General features: G+C 33.6%; 1 protein-coding gene across 1 annotated transcript; it reads left to right on the top strand.

The window, feature by feature from the left end:
• The first annotated feature begins 11,123 nt into the window (after positions 1-11,123).
• Positions 11,124-14,158, top strand: LOC143558326 (ABSCISIC ACID-INSENSITIVE 5-like protein 5). The gene is made up of 4 exons (XM_077047176.1): positions 11,124-12,501; positions 12,979-13,047; positions 13,210-13,239; positions 13,851-14,158. The coding sequence occupies exons 1-4, from the start codon at positions 11,509-11,511 to the stop codon at positions 13,923-13,925; spliced, it is 1,167 nt and encodes a 388-aa protein (XP_076903291.1). The 5' UTR covers positions 11,124-11,508; the 3' UTR covers positions 13,926-14,158.
• Positions 14,159-18,501: the final 4,343 nt, after the last annotated feature.

Raw genomic sequence — 18,501 nt, 5'->3', positions numbered from 1 at the left:
ACAAAAATCCTGAATATGCAATCGATTATTCGCATAATATTATATTTAGGATGTGATCCTAAATGCTCGTATAAGCCTTTACGGCCGTATAGGGTATATAAACCTATACGAGCTGTATAGGCATTAAATGACCTGTATTGCTCTCTAATAAATCATTAAACCCTATACGACCGTATAAAAAACATTTGTAGAAAAATTCACACTGCCTTTTGACCACTGTTAAATCGCTGTCGTAAAACAATTATACGAGCCTAAACGAGCCATATAGTGCTATACGACCCGTATGGACAGATTTTCAGTTCTCTAAGCTTAAAACATGAAAAAATTTTATGATAGTTGATGAGATTAAACTGAAAGTAATTTGACTGAATGTAATATCAGGATTAAAAGCTTAAAACGTGAAAGATTTGTTTGATGTTTAATAAGATTCTACCGAAAGTTGTTTAACTTCAACATAAAACATAATTTTATATAAGTGAAACAACACATAAAAGGGTCGAAATGGAGAATGTTTAAAATTGCTAAAAAATGTGGTGCAGGTTAGATAATATCAAAAAAATGTTTATACGGCCGTATAGGCCTATACGACCCGTATAGGACATATACGAGGCGCTATAAACGATGGCCAACAACATTAGACACAAACTGCCACGATTCAGGTGCTATATAACCGTATAGCCCTATACGAGCCGTATAGGAAAAAAAATGGTGTGTGAGGATCATAGGTGGTGTGGGAGGATCCTAAGCCTATATTTAATCAAATAAAAAAGTTAACACTAATTTTTTTTTTTTGACTTACTCTTCAAATTTGACACCGTAAAACCATACTGCTGGTTGTCACTTGACAGTCGTTGTGTCACCACAAGAACAGAACTCTTTATCGTAACATACGATGAGATTAAAACCCGGGTAAGCTCGGTATTTAAACTAACATTCATTGTGTCTTAACTGTAAAACCCAAACCTCCTATCAATAGGGTACATGTGATGGATAAAAAAGGTTAACACAAAATATATAAATATAACACGCCAAAATATTATATCATGTCAAAATATTATATCATGTTATATTGTATTGTGAATACAAACATTTTTTGATTTCTCTATTACGAAAGACTGAGAGGTTGTACTGGTTATATTATAACTCTCAAAACTTTTTCTTGATATGTAAAGCACGAGGTCCTACAAACCCAATGCATAAACTCTAAACGTTAACAATAAACCTGATTTTATAACAAAATAATTAGTTAATACCATTTTAGTTAATGAAAAAATAATAAACTCTCACAAATCTAATCATTCATTCACTGTATGTCAACAATCAAGACGTGGGTTTTCATTTTAATGAGCTTTCTAGATTTAAGTTCATATTTTGTTTGTATTCACATCGACTTCCATATTTGTAATTAGAGATGTTCAAAAAACCGGTTTACTACCAACATAAACCATGTTTGAGACATACCGGTTTCCAAACCGACCCATCCCGGAGGTTCGTATAGCAGTTCAGGCATTTTATAACCAAACTTGTTTTAAAACCGATCGTCCGATTTGGGAAAGACCTTTTTTTGCCTCAAACCAGTCTTTTAGCAGTTAACCAGTTTATAAACCGAATCGAACTGGTTTGATCGGTTTGAACAAGTTTTACTCCAAAAACCGGTTTCTAAACCGAACCGGTTTGGATCAAACCATTTTTGACCATGGATTGGCCAACAGGGCCGAATTCTAAACCGCCCTATTTGTAAATGCAGTTGGACTTATTTTGGGCAGTGTAGTTACCCGTATGAGTGGGCTGTTCACGAACCGAGCCGAACCGAGCGAGCATCTGCTCGAACTCGGCTCGTATTGAAACCGAGCGGCTCGGTTCGGTTCGAATATATGGAAACGAGCAAAAAAGTCTTGCTCGAACTCGCTTGGTTTACAACCGAGCAGCTCGGTTCTGCTCAGTTTTGCTCGTTCACGATTTCATAAAAATGTTGACTCCCGTCCTCCACCGATTCCATACCCAATCCGAAGACCTGTCATGACCAGAATTAGCGCCATCGTTGCTGCAACGACAACTGATATTAACCCATGACGATTTAAGAGGATTACTCGAACCTGAAATGAATTGCAAACAAGAAGGCCCATTGGCGTTCACAAGTGTTGATTTGAGGTACTTGTTCAACGTTGAATTGAAACAATTTGTCTTCGATTAAGGAAAAGAAGTTATAGGGTTTATGGGAAAATGAGAGCTGTAAATGATCGTGGGTGGGTTCAGGGTTGGTAGGTGGAATTTCTAAGTAATTTTCGAGCGACCGTCGAGCAGTTTGGACGGCCCTTGATATGAAGATTTTCAATTTGGGTTGAGTGGGTCACCAACAGCCCAACAACTTGATTCTAATTCTCTTATGCCACTTGGGCTTCACATAACCTTCTAGGCCATCGGTTTTAGTCCACCAGGCTTTACATTACATCATATAGGTAAAAAACAAAAAACGTAACCGATCCGACAAATAGGTATTGAGTAATCGGTTTCAAACTAATACGAGTTGTAGTTTAGGGTTTTAGTGTGTAGAATACGTTAACTGAAAACTGGTTACTATTGTTGGGGGGGGGGGGGGGGGGATGTAGTTTTTTAATGGCTATATAGTCGTTATAGTTATTGGTTGAACCATTTTACCCACCATATGCTAGTATATATAAGTATTAAGTGTATTGATCTGATAACACTTTTTGATAACACTTCTCAAGCTCTCAAATATTAAATTTAAAAAAACGTTAAAAAAGATACAAAAACACATTCTCATAATGCTCTTAGGTCATGAGGTATACTCTAACTCATCTTAACTCCACACAAGCTCCATATCACTCATTTTTTTCTCTTTCACTCCATGTCATTCAAAGGAAATGGTTTAACCCATTTAACTTCATCTCTCTCCTATTAATACATAACTAAAATAACAAATCAATTAGTAATTAATACATAGTAAATGCATATTGTTCCTTTTAATCCGTTAAAAGCATAACCCATGGGCCTTTTTAACACACTTAACACAAGTGGGGAGTGGTTTAATCCATCTTTAAAGTGTCATGTCATTTTAACCTTTGTAGGGGTTAAAATATACCCCATGGCCTTATAGTAAAAGGAAAGACGCCTGCACTTTCCATTGATGAAATCACTTACCATGTACCGCTACGCTATAGTCCCCAAATATAGAAAATTGATACAATCCATTAAGGTACAACATACCGGCACACTATACAAGCAATCATGCATATAGTTAAATGAATAGTAAACTTAAGACAACCTGTATTGTATTTTAGGGGTGTGCAGTGTAACAACGTGAAAATTCCGAGTTCAAAGTATCAATTTTTCAAAGTCTAGGAACTAAAATTGTCAAATTCCAAACTTGAGGGTTGAAAATGAAAATTCTGATTTCTCAACCCATCGCGGTACACGATGGGGCTTCTGACATATTTTGACACGTGTGCCACGTGGCACACGGTGGCACTGCTTGCTAACACGTGTCACCACGTGGCAACGCAGTCACCACGTGTCGCCACGTGTTGCCACGTGGAGCGGTGCCTGTCACGTGTCGACACGTGGCAAGCCTATACACTGACTCGGCAAGCCTACGTTGCGGTACGCGACGGGCTTGCTGAAGGGGCGGGCGCGGTACGCGATGGGAGCCAAACTGAGGTCTATAAATAGCGACCATGGACATCACATTTTTGCACACCACATCTACTCTCTCACTTCTCTCTAGCCTCTCACTAGAATTCCAAGTTCGTATAACCGATTTGCCTCGATAAACGTGCTATAATCCATCGTTAAGCGTGTCCCGAACCTTCTATTGTGTACCGGTGTTTCCTCGAAGTTTGTGCCACCCTCCACCCTCAATCATCAAGAAGGCGTTGTTGTAATGGCAAAGAGTCCCGAAAGACGTGCCGACGTGTGTTGAAGTTGGCATATCAAAGTTGAATGAGAAAAGTAAAGCGGCGTCAAAGTGCTGCTCAATTCTCTAGGGTTTCTATACGCCATTAAGGTTAGGCGTAATTATGAATTCAATATAATTCAATATTATATTAAAGGCTTAAGCCTTAAGTCGAGGTTATACTCGATACATCGATAAAAGAAAAGAAAACATAACAAAGAAACAAAAGAAAGTATGATTATGAATATTGTTGAATACATATATATGTGTGTAGGTATATATGTAAATATTCTTTGTTATGAAATATTATTTATTGAATAAAGAGTATTCTTAAATAATAAAAGAAAAAGATTACGTTTCTTGGAGAAGAAGAAACGTCGGGTTTCTATATAAACTAAAGGTTTATAACTTACTTTTAAACTAAAGGTTTTCAAGTAAACAAGAATTGAACTAAAGGTTCAATCGAGGATTGAGATATAAGACTAAAGGTCTTAAGCCGGATCGTGTATCCGACTAACAAATATTTATACTCGTACTATAGGTCCGATGATAAAGAAAGGGAAAGACCTTTGGACGGTGAGTGAAGCCGATCCTAAAGAGACAAGGTGAATACGCCCCCGAACTTTTACTTATTTAAAAATGAGTCAAACATGTTATTTGAAATTGTTTACAAGGAACTATGTGTTCCTAAAACCGTTATAAATAAAGGGTATAAACCTAGCCCTCAGGCTATGGTATACGTATGTCTGGATCCTTACATAGGTGGTACTATGCGATGTATGGGCATGATCGCAACACCCTTGGTCGTAGGACGCTCTCCTGCAAGGAGTATGACCTTATGTGTATATTTACGGGTACTTAACTAAGTCGAACGCTGCGGTGTTTGCTGAGGTGACCTAGTGTAGAGGCTCATATTTATAATGTGTTATTTGACTTTGTTATTCCTAAGCCACGTTGGGCCGAGGCAGGCGTAGTCTCGAGGGGTAATAAAGTAAAAAGAAATATTTATGCGTCAGCGTGTTCACCAGCATTCTTTGCTGACGTATTTTATTACATTTTGCATGTGAACAAAGTTAGAGCTTGGCATGACGAAGTACTATGATATCCGATGGCTCGGATTCTTTTGTGAACTTAATATTTTAATATAAACAAATAATCTTTAGTTAACTTAAACGGGTGTTTGTAATCCCGTCTTTTGAATATATATAAATATTACACTTTTGATCCTTAAAGTTTACTAAGTCTTCAGCAACATAACGCAACTCTGATTTATTTACAAATACGATACAAAGTTATGGGTCGCACTCCTAGGCCCTGGATGGGGTGTGACATGCAGGGAATCGAAAAAATCGTTAACTAGATTATTGTAAAAACCGAACTAATGGTTCGGTTTTGGTTTTGCATATAATAAAAACCAGAAAAACAAAAGCGAGCCGAATTTCTAGATTATTACTTTTTTTTTATTTTTTACTTTTTATTATAAGTAATTTATAAGAAATTAATAAATATGTAACTCAAATACTTTTGACCAAATGTATAATACTCTATTAGATAACAATTAACAAAATTATTTATGCCTAAATTCATTATTTTCAGCCAACTTTTTTTTCGGCCTAAAATTTTCAAGCTCAATTGACAAAAACCAAAAAAACCGAACCGAAACCAAAAAATCAAAACCGAAAAAACCGAAACCGAACGGTTTTAAAAATCCAAAACCAAAGTTTTGATCTTCAGTTTTGTTTTAGCCCAAAACCCGCACCAAACCACACCACGTAAACCCTTACCGTATTTGATAAATGTTATTGTATAAATTGCATTAAATTTATACTTTGGAAATACAATAGATCAACCGAGTAATTAGTTCTACTTTTTATTAATCTATATAGGTTTCAAGAATTAAAAATGGCTAGCATGAGCCATGAATTATATATTATGATAATGAAAACCAAAGTTGGGACACGTATACCTGGGGTGAAGTGTATTTTAATTTTAAAACATAAGAAAAGTTTTATCTTTGAATAATGGGGCTGTCTTGTTTTTTAACCTATATTTTGGATTTCGGATGCAACTCAAGATCATGTTCCCAAATTATTATACATATTCTTGTTTGAGAACATATTATAAGGCTTTTAATCATGTTGTTTTATTCCTTTTAACCTTCTTAAAGTGATTTTCTATCTCAAAAATTATGCTATGTATATGTATTACAAAAATGAGTTTTTTCCAACAAAATTGTAGTAGTTTATACAGAGTTTGTCTATACATGTTATAACATATAAAGATTTATTTGAAAAACAAACACAAACATATAAATATACTTATTAATATTTTTTGAACGATAACTTTGTTAACACATAAATTTCATGTTTATTACGTACCTGAATTTAAACTTACGATGTAAGACGTCATACCACTAGATCAATAGATCATTATCGTCACATCATAATATATAAATACAATCTCACATATAAATGTACTTACTATAAACTAGCATAATTTAAAATATTAAAATATAAACATTACTTGATTTAGAAGTTTAAGCCATGAAAAAGGGCGCCACATTATCAAGGATATAATTAGGCCGCATTAGGTTACCTTATTTTGTGTATGTCAGCCTTTTGTCTTGCTTCCATGTGTCTCATTTTCTGATTATTTTTTAAAATTATATACTATATATTAATTCAAAGGTAAGGTTTAACTAGTATAATACATACTTCAATGTTTATAGTAAATTAGAAACTAGGGTCTATTATTATAAAACAAGAACACAATGGGAAGCATGTGGGGGGAGTTGTGGTAATGAATGTGAAAGCCATGTGACAAAGACATGTTCATTGGTTGCTACCCTTTCAAACTACATGACTATCACACAAATCCAACTGCTTTTCTTTTATCGACCCTTCAAATTACTAACGGGTCACGGACTATATTTCAGGAAATTCACCATAGGTAAGAAAACGCTATATTCAAACTTGGAACCACATAATTTTTTGCTAGAGACGTGACTTGTTAACTTGAACCCAATATTCCCTCCTAATTTTAAATAAGTAAGACGCTTTAAATTACTTACACGTAGTTCATAACTTGCTTGTTATTAACTTATTAAAATCTCAAAACAATTTCATCTTAAGCTAACTAGCGTTTATAAATCTTCATTCCAAGTAGTAGCTTGCCGTAACTCACTTGTTGATTTGTTCAAGTTATGCAAGGTTGCTAAATGAGTTATTAATAATTCACAATTATTGTTAACTTGTTATTTAACGTATTTTTAATAAAAATATACAAGGTTGTCAATTTTCAAAATAACAAGTTAGAGTTGAAATGTCGAATGTGATTAGAGATGCCAACTCAAATTTGATATGCTCACTCAAGCCAACTCGAATCATATTATTGCTAAATCGATGTCAGACTCATCCCGCTTTATTGAAAAGAGTTTAGATATAGAATTGCTAAAATTTAAATTTAAGTTGCTATTTTTTCTTTTTCCTTTCTTGTCCTAGATACATATACAGCTTTAAATTTTTACTTATCTTTTCACATATAAAAAAGTAAAACGTTCTCAGTGTCTTGAGTTAAAACTTTAGTTATTAAGCTATATTAATATTAATTAATAATTCATCACACTTCCAAAGGAAAAAAAGAAAAAAAGTGAAAGAAAAACTAGGGTTTAAAGATTAGATGAGATTTAAAAATTCACTGTGATTAACGTGCTAAGACTAATTTGGAAATAAAGAATCTTAGAAGTTTCTAGTTTGGGTAACAATATTTTATGCCCATAGCGATGCTATTATAAACTAATTTGTAGATAATACTTTCTTGAAACGGTCACCTACTATTAAAGCCAGCTATTTGTTTAATATAAAACTAGTGGATGAAATCAGCGGTTTTGAGAGAAAAATTTGGTTTCTATTAGTTAAGTTTGTTATCATAACGACACTCGCTATAGCGACCAATAGAGATAACACAAAATAAAGTTGAATATGCCCAAAAAGATACCGAGTTTTACATCGACTGAAACTGGAATATAAAGTCGTGATACGTGCAAAAGAAAACCAGCACATGATGTGCATCGATCGGTAACTATAAAATGGTAATCGGTACCGGTCCATTCCGATATCAATGTTGTTTGGTTCACATGCTCAAAACATGCATTGTAATAGCATATGCAATGACAAAACTATGCAAACTGCCACATCATATTTCAGTTTTTTCTTAAAACCCCAACTTTATTTAAAACATCAAACTTCCACAAACTCTATTAAAAATTATTAAAATTTGTACATGTGTGTGTATACATATGTAACATGTGTATGTACAATGTGTTTACGTGATACAGGGGGGCCTAGCCATCCCATCCACCCAAAGTTTGCAGACGCAAACTGATGAGCGAGTAAAAGGACGTGTTTATAACGTTTAATATTATCCATTTTAACTATTTATAGGCATCGAACACGATTACTTTGAGTTCTTTTATGTTTTGCGGGTGATTAGAGCTTAAAGGAGCTATTTCGAAAGCTTGAAGATGAAGAACAATCAATTAGTATGAAGGAGAAAGCATGCTTAAGTGTTGGATGGAAGATATAATGAAAGATGAAGATAATGAAAATTTTGGTACATGAGAGTAAGGTTACTCTATAAGAAAGTAATTGCTCGGTGCTTGAAAAACCAAACATTCTTCAAATAGAGTGGGGCGTAAGGTGGTTGGAAGAGGAAGTAACTTTATGCCAATTTACCTATATAGGGCGTAGCCCTACTCACTAAGGGCGTAACCTTACGTCCTTGTCGAGATCTTTATACTGATTCCGTTTTCAGCCACCTATTTAAAGAAAACTAACCCTAATTCAAAAGGACATATCTCCCGTTTTTGATGATTTTGGAGCAATCTTTCACTATCATAACACATCCCGATCATCATAATCATCAATGTTATCATCCATTCAACAATCAATAAAGCTATTCAAGATTAAGATGCAAGGCTATATCTTTTGTAACCATATCCGGGAGTAGGGTTGTGCTTTAAAGCAAGACTTTTTGTATTTTGAATCTTTACATTTGAACTAGAGTTGATTAATTATTCGGTTGATTAATCTTTTACGTTTGTTTGCGCATTCAACAATTTTTGTAATTGAATGTTTTGTGATTTTATCAGTAAATTGATTTGTGGTCATCAACTTTTAGGATTAGGTTCTTAGAGTCATTGACCCGTTTATCTCTAGCTATTAAATCGATTGCATTTATCAAACCCTAAAACTGTTAATAAATTAGGATATTATTCAGTCATGTCAATTGTTCGGATTAAGTTCTGACGATTAATGTGGCCAAATATTTAGTCTTTTAATTATAGATATAAACAAACGAGTTTTCCGAGCAAGTTTAATCAATTGGCCTAGTCTGCTTCACAATCCGAAACCTGGAGTTTGGTTGTTTTTCTTTTCATTGTTTTACAACCAAATCAACTTTCAAATCGCTTGACATCGTCTGTCCATCTAGTATAATTAGTTAGTAATTACTGAATTTGATTAGCATTTTTCATTGATTCCTTGTAGATTCGACACCTTAATTGTCCTTGTTAGTAAAGATATTTATAATTGTTTGATGCTTTAAAGTCTAAAGATAGGAATAAGTATGTTTAACTAGGTTGGGGTGTGTATATGTATATGTTCCTTAAATCATTAAATTTAGATATATGACCATCCGAATATAAAAATCATATGATATAAAGTGTATATGACTACAAGACAAACATCCTAATCTAAGAAGCATCTAACACGTGGACGGCTAATGTTATCCCAACTGTCAAATAGTGGTAGGTTACTTCTCCCATCAGGTTTCCTACCTTCTCGTTGGTGGTCCACGTTTACCCTGTTTTGGCTCACACATAATCATATATTTTATTCATTATCCTTTTGCAACATTTCAACTTTGGTGCTAAAAGTAATGTGTGCGATTTTAATTTCTTTTTAATAAACATCATATAAACCTAACCTAAAATGAGATTTTTCTTGGATTCAAAATTTAAATTACTTTCTCTATTGAATTAATATAATTATTATGAAATAAAAATACTATAGATAAAAAAACACGCAAATATGTTTTAACTTTGAAGGAAAAACTAGTGATGACATTAGAGTTGGTGTTAGTCTGTTAGATATACAGAAGAACAAATAAAAGTTATAGTTTTGGTAAACCCAAATTTAACACTTAAATTCAAAATACAATATCTAATTAAATTTTATAAATAGCGTGTTTTGTATTTTTAGCTCAGTCTGGTGGTATTGAAGAGAGAGTCTTTGGATTAAACTTAGATTCTATGTTTTGAGTATACAGTTAGTCATAGGAAAAAAAAATCTATGAATAAAGCTTGCTTAAATTGGTGTAAACATTACACAACTTGTTTTCATGTCATGTTTATAAAAAAAATAAGTTTAGCTTAAATTATATATTAAAAATGACGTTTACTAACATCATTACCATTATAATTCTCGGTGAACTTTGTTTGGTTCGGTTATGAGCTAAAAGCCTAAAACTAACTTTTTAACCGATATATTTTTGTAATTTAGTTTTAATCGAATTGTGATATGTTTGAGCATATAATAGTTATTTATTCAGTTAATAAATCTAATTATATCATGAGTTAGATAAATACCAGCAATCAAGTGACAACTAGCTTGTTATCTATAAAAAAAATTACAACAAATAATATACCATCAATGCAGGGCCGTATGAGATGAGGAGACAGGAAAGTGCCTTAAGCCGAATCATCCTAGAAGCCTGAACCAAATATTTTTACCATATAAAAAAAAAAAAGTAGAGTAATGGTAAAACCTAATACGAGTATTTTACTACTAATACAATAAAGAAAAGTAAAAAGCTAGTCCCAGAGCTTCTAAAATTAGAAAGTGAGCTACCCATAAAAAGCTGCTGCAAACCCAAACCACACCAAGATTCCATATTAAGCCACTCACACCCTCATCACCAATCACCACTCCAATTTCACACACACCAATTCCATTATATTCTTATTCTTTCTTACTAAACCAAACCAATTCTTGTAAGTTTCTTCAATTCTTACTTCTTCTTTTCACTCTTAATTTCATCTTCTTCATCACTAATTCGATCTAACTGAATCATATTCGGTTCTGGGTCTCGTGTTTTTATTCAATTCGAGTGATTCGAGTTTGAAATCCGGTTAAATTGAGCTAATTATACGTGGGTTTGACGAAAAATTGGGTTTTGATCGTGATTTCATAATTAGGGTTTTGTTAATTTGGTAATATTTTTACGAACCCATGTTTAGAAGCTTAGAATTGAGTTAATTTTGTAATGAGATGACTGAATTTGTGATGGGTTCTTGTTAATTTTGTTAATTTTATGATTAGAAGTTGATCTAGGGTTTCAGTTTTACCTAATTCAACTTTTGGGATTGTTTATGTTATCTTGTTTAAGATAATACTGGTTACAGCCCGTGGACGTAGGTCAGATTAGACTGGGCTGCAGTTGTTAGTGTGCGTGTGTGTTGCGTAACCGAGATCCTAACAGTTTTTTTGTTATGGTGTTTAACAGTGAGTTTTTATTAGCTTGAATAAGATAGAATTATGAACTTCAAGAACTTTGGGACTCAGCCGGCCGTGGCTGCTGCGGATGCTGGTGGCGCGAGGCCGCCGGGGGGCTTCCATTTAGCAAGACAAGGGTCGATATACTCATTAACTTTTGATGAGCTGCAAAACACTATGGGTGGTAGCATTGGTAAAGATTTCGGATCTATGAACATGGATGAGCTGCTAAAGAGTATTTGGAATGCTGAAGAGGTTCAAACAACCGGAAACAACGCTGTTGGCGGTCAGGGCGGAGGCACTGGCGGTGATGGTGGCGCGACTATACACCGTCAAGGGTCGTTAACGTTACCGAGAACATTGAGCCAGAAAACTGTTGATGAAGTTTGGAAAGATATTTCGAAAGAGTTTAGCGCTTTCGGTCAACCGAATTTGCCACAAAGACAGCAGACTTTAGGGGAAATGACTCTTGAGGAGTTTTTGGTCAAAGCTGGAGTTGTAAGGGAAGAAACTCAGTTTTCTAATTTGCCAAATCCCCAAAATACCCCTGGCTTTAGTGCTACAGGGTTTCAAAATGGTGCAAATGCTAATGTTAATGCAAATGTTAATGTTAATAACAGTAACCAGATTGCATTTCAGTCAACATCTAATCTACCATTGAATGTTAATGGAGTTAGATCTACACAAAATCAGCAACTGTTTCCAATTGTACCGAAGGGTAGTCCGGTAATTAGGAACGGAATGATGGGTGTTTCTGTTACTGATCCAGTGATGAATAATAATATGGTTTCTGGTGGAGTGGTTGGGTTAGGGGTGCCCGGGGCAGTTGCGGTGACCGTGGGGTCGCCTGTGGTTTCATCAGATGGAGTGGGGAAGAATAATGGTGAAACATCTTCGGTTTCGCCTTCGCCTTATGATTTTAGTGGGATTGTGAGGGGGAGACGAAGTGGGACGGTTGAAAAGGTTGTTGAACGGAGGCAGAGACGGATGATTAAGAACCGTGAGTCAGCTGCTAGATCACGTGCTCGTAAGCAGGTTAGTGTTGTTTTTATTGTTTTAAGGTACCATTTTTTGAGTTTTTGAATTCCTTTCGGTTTACCATTTGGGCTTGAAACTTTTGGTCTAAGAAAAGCGTTCGGTTTTGTTTTTTTGTGTTTTTTTTTGTTTTTTTGTTTTCGGTTTTACCATTTGGGCCAAAAAAAGGCCCAAAATAATGAATTTGATTCTAAATTTTTTGGTTAATTAATAGTTAATTGATTATTGTACATTCGATCTAATATATTTGGGTTACATCTTTTGGGCTAAAAGAAACATAATATTTTTTTTAATTACTTAACATTAAAATTTAAAGATGAAAATTCATACATTCGGTTTCAGTCTTTTCGGGTTTAATTACATACAAAGCCCAACTTGAGCCAGAAATTCAGTTTCTTCGAAAACATAAAACCAAACTGTTGGTTTTTGTTTGTGTTCGGTTTTTTTGGTTATGAATTTCTTTGTGGCTTTTTGTAGGCCTACACTATGGAACTGGAAGCAGAAGTAGCAAAGCTGAAAGAACAGAATCAAGAATTGAAAAGAAAGGTAAAATTGCTATTCTTATTTTTTATATATATAAAAGATATCTGTTTTGTTGTAAAAGATTAAGTTACCAACTTGATAGCCTGTTAAACTACTAAAAAATGAAGTTATTTTTGAAGAAATTTGAATGTTAAGTATGATGATGACATTGTTTATATTATGCAGGCTGAGATGATGGAAAAACAACAGAATCAGGTATTATTCTGTATCATAGTTTTTTGAATGGTTTAACTTTAAACGAACAAATGATTGAACCGAACAGTTATACGAATAAAGATTTATTGTCCGTGTTCGTTCGTTAAGAAAGTGTACATGTTCGTGTTCATTTATGTTTGTTTGTTAAAAGTATAAACAAATGGTTCATGAACGTAAACAAATGATGAACTAACATAACTGAGCTGAAACCAATTAAAAGTAGATGTGAACAAAAATGTGTTGGGCCTAAAAACGTAATTAAAACTAGACTAAGTTGTAATGGGCCTAAAATATTTAACTGAATATATTAACGATAGTAAATGAACAAACTCAAAGAAAACGTAAAGTAGCGGGCATAAATGAATGCCCATGAACATATCGACTTTAAGCAAACATTCACCAACATAAATAAACTAACGAGACATGTGTTCATGATCATTTGTTTAGCTAAATGAACAAAAACTTCTGTTCATGTTCGTTCATTTATTAAATAAACGAACCTCCCGTCAATTGGTTATCGAATGGTTCATTGAACATTCGGTCCGTTTACATGCATACTTTTTAAGTATCAAATTTTAATCTTTTGCACTATACTTTTAAATAAATATCAGGTTATTGAAATGATGAGCACGCAACCCGGAGCAAAACGTCGCAATCTGAGAAGAACGTTGTCGGGTCCATGGTGAAGGTGTGCACGAGGTTCTACAAGGTTTCACAGGGGTGAAATGGGAAGTTTATGTATGTGTACATATTTGCTTAGAAAGAGGATTTAGGGTTAGAACTGTGTGAGATGAATTTGAAGTTATATTTAAACCCCATTGTGACATCAAGTAGAGAAAATACAAGGTTAGGTTACATATTTGTTGGCAAATCATGTTGTTGCCATGAGCGTGTTACATGTTTTATTGTACTTGGTTTTTTATTTAGACTAACCATCATTGTGAAAGTGGCAGTTGGGCCCACTTTAATTGCAATAAAAGTCATCATCTTTTGCCCAACTGCTTATAAAGTTTTTTTTTTTTTTTTGTTCAATCTTGACTATGGTATTTTGATAATTTTGAGTATTTGATATTTTCTCTAAAACAATATATTTTGATTCGACCAATGAATAGAAGCCTGGCTACCTGGATAACTCAATGATATGGTTGAAAAAGCGATGTTTTAGAATAATGGATATTTTTTTAAGAAAAAAAGTGCCTGAGTGGTCGACCCTTTCTGAATTTTGACCTGCACTAAAAAATTTGACCTTGATTGCCCAATCACCATACCTACCCATTTGGGTCTTTTTTGTTACCAACCCTCGCTCTCACCGATAAAAAGAGCTTAGTTGAGAGCATGATAACTCAGGAACAATAAGCTTGAGATGAACTTCAAGTATGAAATAGCCTTTACATAAAAGCCAATAGAGGTACGGGTAGTGCAGGTTAAAACATGTTTTGAGTTAGAATAGGTAATAATACTTTATACACTCAATGTCATGTTGGCCCATGAAAAAAAATTACTATAGGTCTTTATAAACCCGCTATAAAACCGAATTAAATCGACTGGTGTGACAGTTTAAGGGTTTAGAGCCTGAAACTTTGAATCGGCCATGCAAATCGACCTATATTTTTATTGTTTGAACTATATATATTTATTCATATCTATAATATTCATGTACCATCTTTATCAATTAAAATATATTGATAAAAGATTTGATTCAAGCTGTCAAAAGTGAGGCGTTTTGTGCCGGTCCATGGGAACAAAATATCAAATCAATCCGACTGATTTAGTTTATTTTTCGGTAGTACGGCTCATATTTTTCGGTAAAAGCCAACGAAGTCATACGGTACTTTTTGATAGTACTCCCTTTTTTTTTCTATAATTTTTTTAACGACTAAATATTACATTTTACAGGATTGAATCCCTAACCTCATATACAAATATGCAATTGCAAAATTATATTATTTTAATGGCCATGTAATGGTGTAGTTTTATGAACTAGATAATATACATATTGAACAAGTTTATGTTGACTTTCTCTTGTAAGGTAATTTTAAATTCAATTTATTTAGCTTGTCAATATAACACATGATCTCTGGCAAATGAATTTTAACTGGCTGTGGTTGTTAAAATGAATAACCTAGTGAGGAAGTCCGAGTAACAACAAATAAAACCAATCCTGGTTTAATATGTTTATTTTTAACTGCAATAAAAATGCAAATCCATATAGTCTTGTATCAAATCATTATATGTGTACTGGTTACATCCAAAGATATAAATGGATACGTATAAATAAATAAAATATCATTTATACATAAGTCATAACTAGCATTACTTACATATAGAAGACAACCAATATGAGTCACTTTCACTTTAGTGGGGTGGTCAGGACGTTTTCCTTAAAGTTTTCTTCTAGGGTAGTGCTCAAGTTTTATTTCTGGCTCATGTACATGCTCTTAAATGTGGACAACATCACTATACGGTGGATTGTATGCGGATAGCAAGTCTTTTGGAGTCTCTTGCCAACCAATTGTACTTGGCCGTTCCAAAAAGAAGAAAAAGAAAAAAGACAACCAATATGGATTGCATGGGCATGGGTGGTAGGGGTGGGTTTGACCAAACATAGCACACTAAAGTCTAAACCAACATATTATTGTTAGAATTTAGAAACCTCTCATGTCCAATTGGGTTGAGCCCAACTCTAGCTAAGAATAGTGCAAATTATAAAGTCCATCAAACACTCTCCAAGGTCCAATTATCAAATACCAATTTAAATAGAGATGGCAAAAATGATGGTTTTATAAATACATTTTTTTTTTAAATTTAAGATTGACTACTGATTATTCAAATGTGGGATGCATGTTTGCTAAACCAGAACCATCAAAGGTTCCAATATAGTTCTCGATTGTTGACTTGCCACTGAGTTTATGGAATGGTGGTAATATTAGCCAAATGCTAATTAGTCGCATATGTGATTTTACGAGGTGACAAGGAAATGTTGTTCGGATAAGGGGAGCGCTCTTTCCTTTGCACGGGTATTAGTAGAAATTTATGCTAAAACTGATTTATTGATCGGGTTAAGGCACACTTCCTTCTTCTCTTAATGATTCACATGCTAATGTGCTACTACATTTTTACTTATCTCATAAGCATAAATGGAAGCCGCCTCAATGTTCTCAATGCTTTGGTATCTCTTTGTCACATCACGGATGCATGTGTGGATAAACCCACACCTGCTCCCAACAACTTGGACACAAATGGCCTCTTTTTATGTCCCTTTTAGAGGTAGTGAGGCCCACCATGTCCATTAGGTCTGTATTCTTAAACTTTTGGTTACCCAAATCTATCTCCAATATGAGGTTAAGCTTAAGTTTCGATATCGGTTTTCTAACAAGTAAGAAAAGAAGTTTACATTTGGATATAACTACATACTAATAAATGAAACTTTTCAATCTATCACATTCATCAAAAAGTTATATTTCAAGTTACAACAAACATTAAGTAGCGGATGGAAATAGTGAAGTCAAATAAGTATTAAAGAATTCGTAAGCAAACCATGAAAAAAATATGAAATGTTTATAATAGATTAGTGTATGTTTGAAAAGCATTTGACCTTCTGGTCTAATTTAATGGCGTAGACTCATAGGACGATGGTTAGACTACGATCTTTATGGTCTTGGATAATCAAACTTAAGGGTCTTTCCCATAGTAGTGAGTTTCCTCATTGATGTTGATCTTGGATGAATCAGGCATGAAAGATCAAATCAATATGGACGGTTAAGATTCCGTCTTAGAAAGACTCACTCAAGTATTGGAGGTAGTTACAAACGTGGTTCAAATTTATATGTTTGAGAAAAAATTGCATTCTATATAACATTTTGCTTTAGTTTGGTAATATATTATTTAAGAGGATTAACTATAAAAAAAAGTTATATTAGCATTAGAGGTGGTATTTCCTTACACAAACTTAACAAAAGTACATGAAATGTTTCGGTTTTGGTATTTGTAACCATTTAATAAATAATTTATGTTAGGCTTTACAAATCGTTTAACTAAATGGGTCTTATTTGGGCTGATATATTTAACCCATTAATTTAACATACCTTTAATTTGTTTAAACCATTGAAAAATAGAAAAAAAGAAGTATAGTTTATAAGATCAATTTGTCAACCCGTTTAATCCATTTAATAGAGACCCACCAACCTGTTCATTACAAAACGTCAAGTCGTTAACCTGCTCATAACACATTTACAACTCGAAACACATCAATTGTCTGACTCGAGTAGATAAATGGATTGCATGAGTCATATTCAGGTTAAATGTTTTAGTTGGGTCCTAGTTAAGTTTGATGTCTTCCAACAAAAATAAAATGAGGAGAAAGAAATTCAAGAAAACTTATTGGTTTATTTGTGTTATCTTTTCATGCACCGGCATCAAAGTCGACCTAAATAACTTAGAACCGCCTACACAATCGTTCTAATTAACTACTCTTGAATCGTCTTCATATTAGTTACCTGATAGTGACACCAACCTTAAACCAATGAAGCAACTCGATGGTTGGACAAGACTTTCAATGTTTATTGCTCTTCCTTTAAATTCTCATTTTTTTACTCCATTAGATTCATATTTTCTTTATTTTATATTTCATATTTTGTTTGCATTGTAAAGGGACGGATTAAGCAATACCATCCTTAGTTATATATTATTATAAATTATCCGTTGTTGCAATTAATCTGACCAATTACTTAGATTGTTAAAATATATAAAATTAACAAAGTTATAAACCATTTTTCGTCATTCTCCGAAATATAGGAGCTCTGAGCACATTTTCTCTTGTTTTATCCTTTCATAAAAATCAAAACTAAATTTAACATTTTGGTATATCATCATCAACTCTTTTTCGCTTCTTTTCAGGATAAATTGAAGCAACGGATTAAAGTGCCTTTAGAGGACGCTGACCATCTTCTTTTTTACCAATTTGTTTTTCTTTGTCGGAGTGACAGTTCATGAGCGGTGTAAACAAAAACAACTAATCAAGAAACTTTAATAAATAAAGGTGTTATTGTTTGCTTTTTAGTAAAAATAGCATAACTAATAAGACGCTAGAGACGAAAAAGAGACCACATAACAATTAAAATGAAAAATTACACCAATCATTTAATGACAACGATTTGAACAAAGACTTCCTGATTTTAATCCAATGGAAACCCACAAACTTTGTTTTAACGTGACTAGGGGTGTTTAAGAAATCCTAAATTTGAAATAAAAAAAAAACGAAAT

Source organism: Bidens hawaiensis, unplaced genomic scaffold (assembly GCF_021521415.1).
Source record: "Bidens hawaiensis isolate Kalapana, Puna unplaced genomic scaffold, B.hawaiensis_p1.1 tig00019438_1, whole genome shotgun sequence".
Classification (NCBI taxonomy): domain Eukaryota; kingdom Viridiplantae; phylum Streptophyta; class Magnoliopsida; order Asterales; family Asteraceae; genus Bidens; species Bidens hawaiensis.
Note: the sequence above shows the minus strand (reverse complement) of the source record. Positions and strands in the feature narration are given on the sequence as shown.